The sequence below is a fragment of the Eucalyptus grandis genome, chromosome 1 (genome assembly GCF_016545825.1).
Source record: "Eucalyptus grandis isolate ANBG69807.140 chromosome 1, ASM1654582v1, whole genome shotgun sequence".
NCBI lineage: Eukaryota > Viridiplantae > Streptophyta > Magnoliopsida > Myrtales > Myrtaceae > Eucalyptus > Eucalyptus grandis.
The window spans coordinates 9,690,601-9,702,036 of NC_052612.1; the positions used below are offsets into that span (position 1 = coordinate 9,690,601).

The following is an 11,436-nucleotide window of genomic DNA, read 5'->3' on the forward strand; positions in this document are numbered from 1 at the left end:
AGACTTTAGTAGATTATAAGTCGATCCTCACTTTTTGCAACATGCTGATTCCTCAACTTGTTAAACAACGCCGGAATTAGATCCACAATCCCTTTGTACCGGTTGCAACTTTATGTAAAATTGGTGATGCCAATGCATCCCCATGCTTACCACCCACGCAAGTCCAAAAAAAGACAACCTTGATCTCCAGCACAGCACAAGCACTATAATTGCATAGATAATATCCGTGCTTTTAGTTGAGGCACAAGTTCCGACCACATAGGAAAAAACAAATACATTATAGACATGATAATTCTTCCACAAAGCTGACAGGATTCGAATCCAAATGGGCTTCAGCAAGATTGGTGCCAATGGCAACCTATATTTACAATCTGTTAAAAATCATGTCTGACATGTTGAAAAGTACCTATATTGACCAGATTCAGCATGTTCAAAATCAAATATATGCATATTGACACCAAGCTATTGGAATCCAACTTCTATTTTTCCTCTGATTCAATACAATATACTTTAACCTCGCAATTCCTTGGAGACACATCGGCAGAGCCTCAAAATTCTTGAGTATCCCACCCGTAGACGCTCTATAGCAGTTGAAATCTCCTTTGAAAGTGACTGAGGCAGCGAGTGAAAATTTTCTCCATGGAAGCTTCAACATGATATGGGAGAGCCTCCGAAGGATAAAGCCCACTGTCCAATGGAAATCATCACCAAGAGTCATCTTTAATTCAAGAGAAAAGATCAAAAAGGTCTATAGATTCAACCCCTATGTATGAATATAGTTTGAATACACAATCTGTAATAAGCTTCGAACTAAGCCCAGAAAAAGGTTCAATATGAATTAGTCAAAAGTCATGTCATAGAGTGGTGCCGCAAAAAAAAAAAAAAAAAAAAAAAAAAAAAACTGTAGTCTAAAACAGAATAGGATTTGTTTGAAAATAAGTACTGCTCCAAACGTAAAAAATACTTTTCCTAAATCATAGCAGCACTGAGCTAATCCAACCGACACTGATAGAAGTCCAAATAGGAGACAGAAAAGTAGAGTAGATGCCAATGTTGAACCCAATAATCAGAGAAAACTCATGCATGAAGCAAACTATTGCTCATCTCTGTAATGGCAAGTGTCAAATTCATAGATTAGACACCAAAAGCCAGAACGAATTTGAGCAAAACAAAAGGACATCATATGGTTAGGTAATCAATTAGAAAGTCCTTTAAGAAGCAAACCCAGGTGAGTACGTCACATGATTGGTCAAGTATAATATAAGAGAAGCGAATTGCAGTGATCTAATACCCAAGTAGCATTTTCTAAGTTGGGTGACCTGTCCAGAGGAGCATAAATGAAACTTTAAAAAAGAATGCTAGTTTCTCTTGTAAAGCTATCAGCAAGTAAATGCACGTCTTTTTTCAAGCTGCAAAGAAGCTTGAGGAACCTTCAGATGGGAACAACCAGAACATATTAAAAGAACTTAAAGAAATTTACCAATTCAGACATGTCACGTCAAAGCTTAATGCCACCTTCTGATCACTGCGGAAGTCAATGAAGGAAAGCAGCAGATCAAGTTGCCCATCTGTAAAATACATGAATCACACAATCAGGGCAAATAGTGACAATGTAGATCAATATATGGAAAGTCTCATTTTAGAAAGAATGAAGTAAAGGCAGGCCAGACAAGTGCATCATCAATGCAAAAAGGTGGCCTAAGACTGAGCTATAGAGATGGAACATATATTAGAAAAGGAGGGCAAAAATTGCCATATTTGTGTCCCTCAATTAAAATTGCCAACACTAAAAAAAGTCGGTTGACAATGTGACAGTTGGCAATTGTCATCTGACATTACAAACTAAGAATTTGATCAATTTAATGCCATTTAAGTTCCCAGACTTGTCTTTGCTTCTCCAAATTTCATCCTCAAATTAAAATTCTCTGCTCAATTCTGAAACTTATCAACTCTTTTCAAAAGTAAGTTCTCACTCAGCAATTCTTAACCACTTGTTGCTGTGGTTATTATGTCTCTTATTAGCAAAGAACCTGATCAACAACCAATCCCACCAATATTAAAGCACCAAGACATTTGAAACTGCACTTTCCTAAAAATTGACTTCCTGTAAGTATGAAGACAAAATCGACCATTTATTTCTAAAAATGAAAACAAGGACCCAGTAACTCTCTCCAACATGCCCATTAATAAAACTGACTGGAAACGCATTTGGAAAAAGTCTTTGAGTTCAAGAACCACCTTCAAAAAGAATTCAGCAGCCAGACCACATTGAGAAAAAGCAGCAAATTCAACGTCAAAACAACACTTACAAATTGATGGGCAAAGTGCAATTTGCATTTGGATGAAGAAAAGAAATTATGAGTAAGGGACAACCCACCTACAACAAGAAAGCAACTATACACGATGCTGACTTCAAAATCAAAATCTAAGTTCACTGGCAGGCCACAATGAGTTACTAGTGAGAATCTCAAAAATGTGACATCAGCATCATTGCAGCAATTCTTTAGGTCTCTTGTTTCAAAAATTCATCATCAAGTTTAAATGCGAGTGAAAATGAATGCATCATGAAAGCAGAATTTTGTGTGGAAGGGTGCAGATCACATGAGAAGGTGGTACTAAAATGTATAAGTACCAAAAAAATTCAACAAAAGAATTTATTTGAGAAATAAGGAAACAGAGTCCAAGCACAAAATTTTTTGTTACCTCTTGAAGAGAAAAAACTTGTGTGTGTTAGACTCTTGATTTCTAGTCGTGCTAGAAGTAATTCCTCAAGTACATCCAAGAGATTTCTAAGAAGCAGATGTGTCATCTGCAAAGCCATAAAAATGAAGTAAGAAAATTTGGCCAAGATACAGCTTATAGAGAACACGGCCTTTGCCAATAACCTCATATGGCTTCCATGACAAAATGATTTGGAGAATAAAGGGATAAGCATTTCATCTAGATTAAAGCGTCAAAAGCTTACGAGTGAAACTTACTTGCGTTTCCTTTGCCAAACATCTTGAAGTGGCATAGTTCTTAACTGTCTCACTATTGAAAACAAAAGTGAATGCTGTGCGAGCTGCCATATTTGGATAATTCTAACAAAAGGAAAAAAACATCTTTCAGGTCTAGTTGCAAAACACCAACAAATAAGCCACAAGATACCATGAAAGACTGTTGTACTTCTTCTCCATATTAGTGAAAATCCATTACCTGTTCTATCTTTGTATTGGCCAATTTGTTGGAAACTGTTAAACTTGGAACTGGATGAGCAGTCAAACTGAGCCTGCATTGATTCAAGGAAACGGCGAAACTAAAAATTAAAATGGCACTACATTTTATACGCTGCTTTAGAAATGTAAAGTGAAATTTTCTATAGCATGAATCAGGATTGAAGAAGTAACCTTTGGTAAATTAATCCAAGATAGTCAAGAGTGATATCACGATGGCCACTTTTACTCTCAAAGGAACTCGCTTTCCACAGCTGAGCAAACAGCAGATAGGTGGAACTGTAAGACAAATTGACATTCTCATTGCATGGGGTGAACAAACAGTAAATTAGAAAACCTGCATATCCAGGCGAACGAATCTGCAACACATCCTTTTCTTCATGAAGTTATTAATTAGTCCTATTGTCTCTACACAATCTAATTCTCCCTTCATCTTGCAAAATCTGTTTAAAGATTTGGTCAAGTTCTCTATTTTCTTCTCTAAGATTTCAATCTCCTGCTTCATTGATGTCGTTGTATTATGAGCAACCTGCAGAAATAGCACCTCTTTTAACAGAATATGCACAGAAATCAATAACTTTCGCTAAGATATGCAATAACATCATGCAAACTCGACATATTGTTATGGTGACTAACTAAAAAGGCAAAAAGGTCTTGTCATATAATACAATTACGTGAGCTTTCATGAATAATAAAGAAAGATCAACCCGCATGTTACTACACTACATACTATGCTGAGAAGTAGCGAATATGTAATTGCAGGATAGCAACTCTTTTCCCAGAAGCATGAAGTCCCAAATGTTAGACATCACACATGAATTTTCACTACCATGCACAATATAATGTCTAATGCAGATGATGCTGATAGGAAGTAATGCATCCTTTTCGTGCAGAACTTAAAGAATGCTTGTGAGCTTGCATTTTGAGCATACATATCACTTAAAAAATATCAAAGTCATTGGCTGTATACCTCACCTCCAGAATTAGAAAAAGTATAAGACAAATAAAATATCTTCTCTTTTTAAACCCCATGAAAAGGTATAAGGGACAAGTTTTAAGCCCTCTGACATGGATTTTAATACAAAGTCCTAATTGCTTTTACCTTTGATGGCACAATCTTAGACTTCTCACTTTATTCATAGTTTTTATCAGTTCAGGTAATTGGTACTTGGACTTGTACAGCTTTAAGCACGTGATGTCACGATTCATTCCATAAACTTCAAAAGTGAAATCAAAACATAGCAGGGATTCTGATTTCATGCTTTGAACTTGGACACGTGTGCATCCCATCTTTCCTCTCAGCCTGAGTGTAATGAGAATTCCTGCCTTACTTTCGACAATTTGGTCTTAAGACTACAGAGATACTACCTTCTATCTCTTCTTTTATTTGCAATAACCACATCATTAGTTGCATGGCAGGAAACAAAAGTCTTGAATAAATTACAGAGGCTTCCTGAATTTCAAGCAAAATTCATTATTCAAACTCTACTGTAATGTGACTACCGTTCCATGTCTGGACCATATCTGGTAACAATACATGATCACATCACAAAAAACCTGCATAAGAACAAATATAGATGTCTAGATGCGACTCCTCAATTAGCAGTAACAATGAGGTCTCAAAAACCAGATGAGGAGGTTTTATTTCCTATTACTAATTATATGTAGAACAGTGAAAGAATATGATGCCGTAAGCCATTGTGCCTCGGCAACTCCTGAAAATTATATATGGATCAAGACCTGAAAAGGACTTCCCATTGCCATAACAAGATATTCAGATTCAAACGATCTTAAATATTTTCAACCACATTAATGATAACAATCATCTTCAAACATCTGAAAGTAATATTTGACAAACTTGGTCAAATGAAGGGTTATCATCTGAAATTTAAAAAAACTGTGGATTTGAGAAGGCTATGAAGTTGACATGTAACCATTGAGAAAGAAGCAACAATATTTCTCTAGTGATGGACAAGCAGATTAGATCCCATTGAACTTTATGTTTACTGTCACATCAGTCTCGGAATATGACAATCATGCTATTTCCTTCCGTTCACTTTTTTTTCCTTTCCGTCTTTCATGTGGGTAGTTTGAGGTGGAGGAGACAGGATGCAGTTGTATACACTGGATTGCACTTGCTAGGAGAGAATGATACAACAACACCTAAACAAGTCACCTACCTTGTATCCATTCTCAGATTGAGTTGAACATTGATGATCCTCACAACTGCCGTCCTCAACAGCAAGCAGTGAGGTCTTCTTCGTTATCAATTTTAATGCTTGAGACTCTTGAATTGAAGACCTCAAGATTTGTTCTGTTTTCTGCTCAAAACAACATCAGCATCTAATCCATGAATCAAGAGATTATATGAGTCAGTTGCTCTATACCTGCAGCCTCTCACGCTTCACACAATTTAAGCGCAATCTCTCCTTCTCATGCAATGCTTTATACAGCAGAGAGTTGATCTCATATAATCTGCAACTCAATGATGAAAAAAAGCTCATTTTATACACCCAACATGCCACACATCAATGAGTCTTAACTCTCACAAAGTTAAAATGGACGCTACCTTTCCTCAGAAGCACCACGAGATTGATCTGCCTTCTGTAAAATTGCAAAGTGAAAACCATTACATTGCTACTTCATAAATTTTCGTTATATAAAAGCAAGGTGCTAGGGACAGGGATTCGTCAAAAGCCCAGCCAACCTTAGTCTGAATGTCAGAGCTAAGCAGCTCATAGTTTTTGGCTTTCTGAAGGTGTACTAACATCTCATCGAGCACACTGATCTATACATCACCAAGAAAAAAAAAATGAAGATGCCAATGACTGTCAAGAGGATGACTAAAAATTTGCTTAACCTCAAAATAAAAAGAAAGAAAAATAAATAAATACCGTTCTCATATCTAGCTTGTCAACCAAGGGAGATGGTATTTTTCTGCTATCATCCAAGAACTTTGTAAAAACCTGCAAGTTAACCTCCAATATCAAGGAGAAGCATCGGGTATTGGACTACTTATTGTGAAGAGCACCACAAAAAGGTAAAATATAAAACCATCAACAATAGACGTACATCTTTCCAGTTTCTATGTGGTGGAATGCTATCGCCAGAATTCTCTCTTCCCATAAAAGAATGTTTGGGATTCTCAGTGGAGGAATTGACATCATAACCCTCACTTCTTTTGATTTCTGAACTCCCTGTTGTCCTGGCAACCTTACTGACAAGATCTCCATCCTCAAGAGCATCTCCTTTCCTCTTTTGATGGTGAGATTCCTTCATCTCTTGTGCTGACAAAATATGTGCTGAATGACAAGGCTCCTGCTGATTGTCATGACTAAGAATGCCCAAAGCATCAGACTTGGAAGTAGATATGCTTTCCTCAACAGTGGACTGCATGTTGTGGATTTCTTTGTTGTCATTCTGCGCTGGTTCCTTAGAGAGGCTCTGCATAAGCAACCTAAAGAATTAATAAAGACAAATAACAGAAACAGACTCATCGGTGTCAACAGAAAATCATGATGATCTTGAGGTCTAATCAGTTTCACGATATGACCTTTTTAGGCAAAGGCACATCAGTACTTTTGTTCGGATATGTGGAATCAGGCATAAGAGAAGAAACTTTTCTTTCCCCAAAAGAAACTTCCTCTATGGAGCTGACTCCTTCTGCTTCAGTCTGGAGGTCCTTGAGCTGCTTTAAACTCCGCAAATCCGACATATTCCTGCCCCTTGGAGATATCCTCTCAAGGAATTGGGACTTTATCTTGTTAACATCTTCAATTGGATAGCCACCAGAGGCTACAGATTGTAAAGGACTTCCAATTTGGTCTGAGTCAATGCCAATGAACTTTCTATACCAATTTTGTTGCAAAGAGACATTATGAGTACTTTGATCATTTCCTGATGGTAATAACTCCTGATTTAGCCTTTGCACTGGGGAAGTTGACAACCTATGACTTACAATAGGTTCCTCATTATCCTTTCTATGAGCGACCGCAATTTCATCCTTTCTCCGCAAATCCGACATATTCCTGCCCCTTGGAGATATCTTCTCAAGGAAATGGGACTTTATCTTGTTAACATCTTCAATTGGATAGCCACCAGAGGCTACAGATTGTAATGGACTTCCAAATTGGTCTGAGTCAATGCCAATGGACTTTCTATACCAATTTTGTTGCATAGAGACATTATGTGTACTTTGATCATTTCCCGATGGTAATAACTCCTCATTTAACCTTTGCACTGGGGAAGTTGACAACCTATGACTTACAATAGGTTCCTCGTTATCCTCTCTATGAGCAACCACAAATTCATCCAATGGAGGCTCAGCTTTCAAAGAGACCCGGGCGGTGTTTTCAGAACTCTCGGACATAGATCGTGGTTGCATCACTCCACCACCTGACATGCTGAAGTTGTTGGGATAGGCCATTTCTGTCTTTGCTGTAATAGGTTGATCATTATGATTAATGTGCAAAGCTGTGCGACCTGGAGATTCTCCATTCCTGGCAAGAGCTAGAGTTTTCTCAGCTTGGCTGAAATTATTATTCATCTTATTTATGATTGGGGTCTTCATTGGACTGCTATCATGAACAACAACAGGGGTCTCTGTGTGTTTGCTTACAACATCTTTGCTAGTCCGTGCCTGACTGGTACTGGAAGGAGAACTTGATAGATAACCAGATAACTTAAGCTTTAATGCTTTGATTTCCTTCAAATGAGTAGAAGAAGGAGATGAATCAAGATTTCCAAACTTAGGAATGTTCTTCCACATAGATGACAGACTCAAACCATGCTGAGTTCTTTCCTTACTTAGCAGTGACCCAGACATTTTGGCTGAAGGAGATGCAAAAGGAAAGTTTGCAGGTGAACTAACTGTATCCAAAAACAATTGACGCCTTTTAGCTGCTAAAGATGATATAGAGCCTTTCAAATGAGATGTGTGCAATCTGTTGGGGTCCTGTTCAGTAGAATCAAGATTCTGATTTCCATTCCACGGGGAATTTTCCTTGATGGCTGCTTCAGTCACATGTTGAAATACAGGCCCAAGCTGCAAGGAGGAGAATTAAAAGCTTCATCCCAAACTATGGTCCATTTATTCCCAGAAAATGTTCAGATTATTGTATAGAGAGCAAGTATAAGAAACCAGAAGCTTAAAATTGATCTGGAAAAATCCCGGCATGGCCTTCACTGAATTTTAGGCAGAAGACCAGAAAAACAAAATAAAGAAAGGGAAGCAGACAGGCAGATAGCCTAGCCAACATGGATGAGAAACAGATGCGTACTTCACATCAACCAGTCAATTGTGGAATTATACATTGTTGTTCATAAAATGCAATCTCAGCAACAGACATCCATCATCCACTATATGCATTTTATCATCTCATAAGCTGCTCCTAAACTAGAGCATGTAATACTGCATATAGCTGCAGCAGATGGCTGCTAAATGCGACCAGAGACACTTCCATTCTACCGTTAGTTTCTGAGACAAATCAAACTCAAAAGTACCAAGATGGTGCACATATTGTAGACGCCCCAGTAAAGCTAGAGTGGTTTTAGCTGGTCAAAATTTAAAACTCAAAAACCAAATCTGGAAATAAACAAATAAAATATAGACTAGGACAATGTTCTTACTTTTAGCGTCTGATTAGGAGTATGGATATGCTGATAAACAGGAGCATCGAGAATGAAACTGTCAACCATATTAGATAAATCACTTCTAACATTTTCAATGCACATTCCTTCAGAAGCACTCTTTGCCTTGTCTAATTCATGATAAGCTGCAACAGTTATCTGATTGGTTCCATCAGTGCCCATAGAGCTCATTATGTTATCTGCAGAGCCCTTGACATTCTCCTTACTGCTTCTACCCTCATCAGCATTGAAAACCTCGAAAGTAGCTGATGCATTTGCATTGTGAACATCAAAACCAGGAAGAGCTTGCAAATCCTGGCTGCCTTCCGCCAGGAGGGCATCCAAGGTAGGAGAAAGTCTACCATAGTCATACCTATTTGGATTATTCCCGATAAGGCTCATTTCATTCGAATCTTTACCGTCACTCTGAACATTATGCATTGGACATGCAGATTCTGGACTCAGCTTCCTAGCATTTGTTAGCATCATAAAACTTCCAGAGTTAGCAGAGGTATTTTTTTCAGACGGTGTCTTCTCATCAAAGGTTAGATGAATGCTCGTTGGCGTCTTCTCCATGCCAGAGTTGGATCTTGCAAGGCTGCGGAAATGCATGGAGAACGCTGTAGAGTCCATCGTAACATCATGATTTTCATCCGAAGCAGCAGAATCAGAGAGCCTTCCGGGTCTAATAAAGCTCGCGGAGACAGGACCAAAGAAATTGTCTTCTGAGAAATAGCAACAGCAGACCACGCACCAGTCAGGACAACAAAACTTCACGGCCAACATGAGGGCGAAATATTTTTTTTTTTTTTTTTGGGCCTTGACGAAGCACACTTATCCTCGAAGGACAAAAGAAACATAGTGCTTCACGGGTGAAAAAAAAAAAAAATCGATCTTCAGAAATCATGCCACAGCTGAGAGAGAGAAAAAGAGAGAGAGGGAGGCGAAATCAGATCTTAGAAGGAATATGGGGTTCTAGTGCAAAAATTTGAAGCATAACCGCATTTGCTTCACAGCCTAAACATCTTTCCCACCAATTTTCACCAAGTCTGCTTGCTGTGCACCGCGAATTCCACCCTACAACGTTTTGGTTCAAAGCCAAAGCGCCAAAGCTCTGGTGACCTAAAAATCGCAGTAGAAATGCAAAACCCGAATCAACTCACCATCATTCGAAGTCGCGGAGCCGAACGTGCTGCTCCCGGGAGACGGCGACCCAATCGGCCTGAGGAACGACTTCCTGCCGACCCCGACCTCATCGGCGTCCTCCTCCTCCTCCCCGTCCTCCTTCCCGTACTCCCCGCTCGGCGTGAGCTCCCTCGAGTCGTCGCTGTGGTCCCCTAGATCCCTGAACAGCGGCCGCGCCTCCCCGGCGTCGGCGGAGCCCGGGCCGTCGGGGTTGGGGTCGGAGGGAGGGGTGGTATCGTAGTAGTCCTCGTCGCGCTTGAAGATGTGGACGGAGGTGATCTCCACGTCGGCGAAGCTGACGCGGCGGGACCGCTTCCGCCGGGCGGCGACGGTCTCGCCGCCGGTCTCGGTGTCGGCGGCGGGGTCGTCGGAGGGGAGGTCCTTCGACGCCATCGCCGGCGGCCGGCAGGGGTTTCCGAGTTCGATCGGTGCGCAAAGAGAGAGAAGGGAGGCGAGGAGACACAGGAGGCGCTGGGGCTGAGAGGGGGAAATGATGGATTGACGTGCGTTTGAAAAGAGGGGAAAACCGATGGCAACTTTTTCCTTTTCTTTCGAAAACAAGTTTTCATTTTTTAAAATAAATTAATGTTCCGGAATTTTCTGAAAAAGGCAACTTATTTAAATTAGAAAATTCCAAATAAAGACTCGGAATACTATCAATTTGCTAAAATAAAATCATGATTATTTTAAATATAACTGACCAACAACATATTCCAACTGATTAAATATATTTTCATTGAAATACAAGTTAAATTTAAATTAAATTAGGTTAAAATTTTAAAAAAGGAAAAGACGCAACTCGCCCATGTTTTCCTTTTTTTTTTTTTTTTTAATTTCTATATAAAAATATAAAAAAGAAAGAAAAAAAGGAAAAAAAATTAAAAAATTTATAAGACAAAATTGCCGTTCATGACCAATTAATTTAGGCTTATTTTTTTAGATGATATGGGTACTTTAGGTTTTTATTTGAAACTAGATTTACTTCAAATTCTTATTTAAGAAAATGAGAGCATTTCTAACCATTTTTTGAAATAATGTCCACCTCAAGCCGTTGTTTAAGAAAATGAAGATTTTTAAGCCTTTATTTGTAATTTTCTTTATTTATAATTATAATTTATGAATGGAATGATATTTACTCTCTCAAAAAAAAATTAAATGAATTAACTTGAATTTCGTACATGTTGATTTTTCTTGTAGATTAATATATCATCTATTGAGCTGTACAAAAGAGCATGACGTTTGTCTCAAGCTCCACATATTGGAATACCGAGGTTAGAAATCGTAGCATGGACGCTCAACATTATTCTCTGAAGTATTAACATGACTAATTTGTTTGAAGTGTCTGGCATTTTACCTTTTACTCATCAAAATCTCACGATTCATTTCTTATAACATTTAAACTTTGTTATAA

The 11,436-nt window shown here is 38.6% G+C and overlaps 2 protein-coding genes across 2 annotated transcripts; both read right to left on the reverse strand.

The window, feature by feature from the left end:
• Positions 1-461: 461 nt before the first annotated feature.
• On the reverse strand, positions 462-3,722 carry LOC120295429. Its single transcript, XM_039316590.1, has 7 exons — positions 3,550-3,722; positions 3,387-3,466; positions 3,196-3,268; positions 2,979-3,080; positions 2,704-2,809; positions 1,481-1,568; positions 462-687 (listed from the first exon to the last, which is right to left on the reverse strand). Exons 1-7 carry the CDS (start codon positions 3,715-3,717, stop codon positions 582-584), a joined length of 723 nt encoding a protein of 240 aa, XP_039172524.1. The 5' UTR covers positions 3,718-3,722; the 3' UTR covers positions 462-581.
• Positions 3,723-5,777: 2,055 nt separating this feature from the next.
• LOC120295352 lies at positions 5,778-9,473 on the reverse strand. Its single transcript, XM_039316401.1, has 6 exons — positions 8,841-9,473; positions 6,766-8,256; positions 6,285-6,656; positions 6,107-6,178; positions 5,920-6,000; positions 5,778-5,816 (listed from the first exon to the last, which is right to left on the reverse strand). The coding sequence occupies exons 1-6, from the start codon at positions 9,471-9,473 to the stop codon at positions 5,778-5,780; spliced, it is 2,688 nt and encodes an 895-aa protein (XP_039172335.1).
• Between the last annotated feature and the right edge of the window lie 1,963 nt (positions 9,474-11,436).

Excerpts from the sequence above, each read along its gene's own strand:
- LOC120295429 (XM_039316590.1), bottom strand. The coding sequence starts at position 3,717 with ATGAAGCAGGAGATTGAAATCTTAGAGAAGAAAATAGAGAACTTGACC. Across the intron at positions 3,467-3,549 it reads TCGTTCGCCTGGATATGCAG|CTGTGGAAAGCGAGTTCCTT; the intron begins GTTTTCTAATTT and ends CTGTTTGCTCAG. Across the intron at positions 688-1,480 it reads GACGTGACATGTCTGAATTG|TGGGCTTTATCCTTCGGAGG; the intron begins GTAAATTTCTTT and ends TCCATTGGACAG.
- LOC120295352 (XM_039316401.1), bottom strand. The coding sequence starts at position 9,473 with ATGGACTCTACAGCGTTCTCCATGCATTTCCGCAGCCTTGCAAGATCC. Across the intron at positions 6,657-6,765 it reads ATGTGCCTTTGCCTAAAAAG|AGCCTCTCTAAGGAACCAGC; the intron begins GTCATATCGTGA and ends TTGCTTATGCAG. Across the intron at positions 5,817-5,919 it reads GCTCTGACATTCAGACTAAG|AAGGCAGATCAATCTCGTGG; the intron begins GTTGGCTGGGCT and ends GCAATTTTACAG.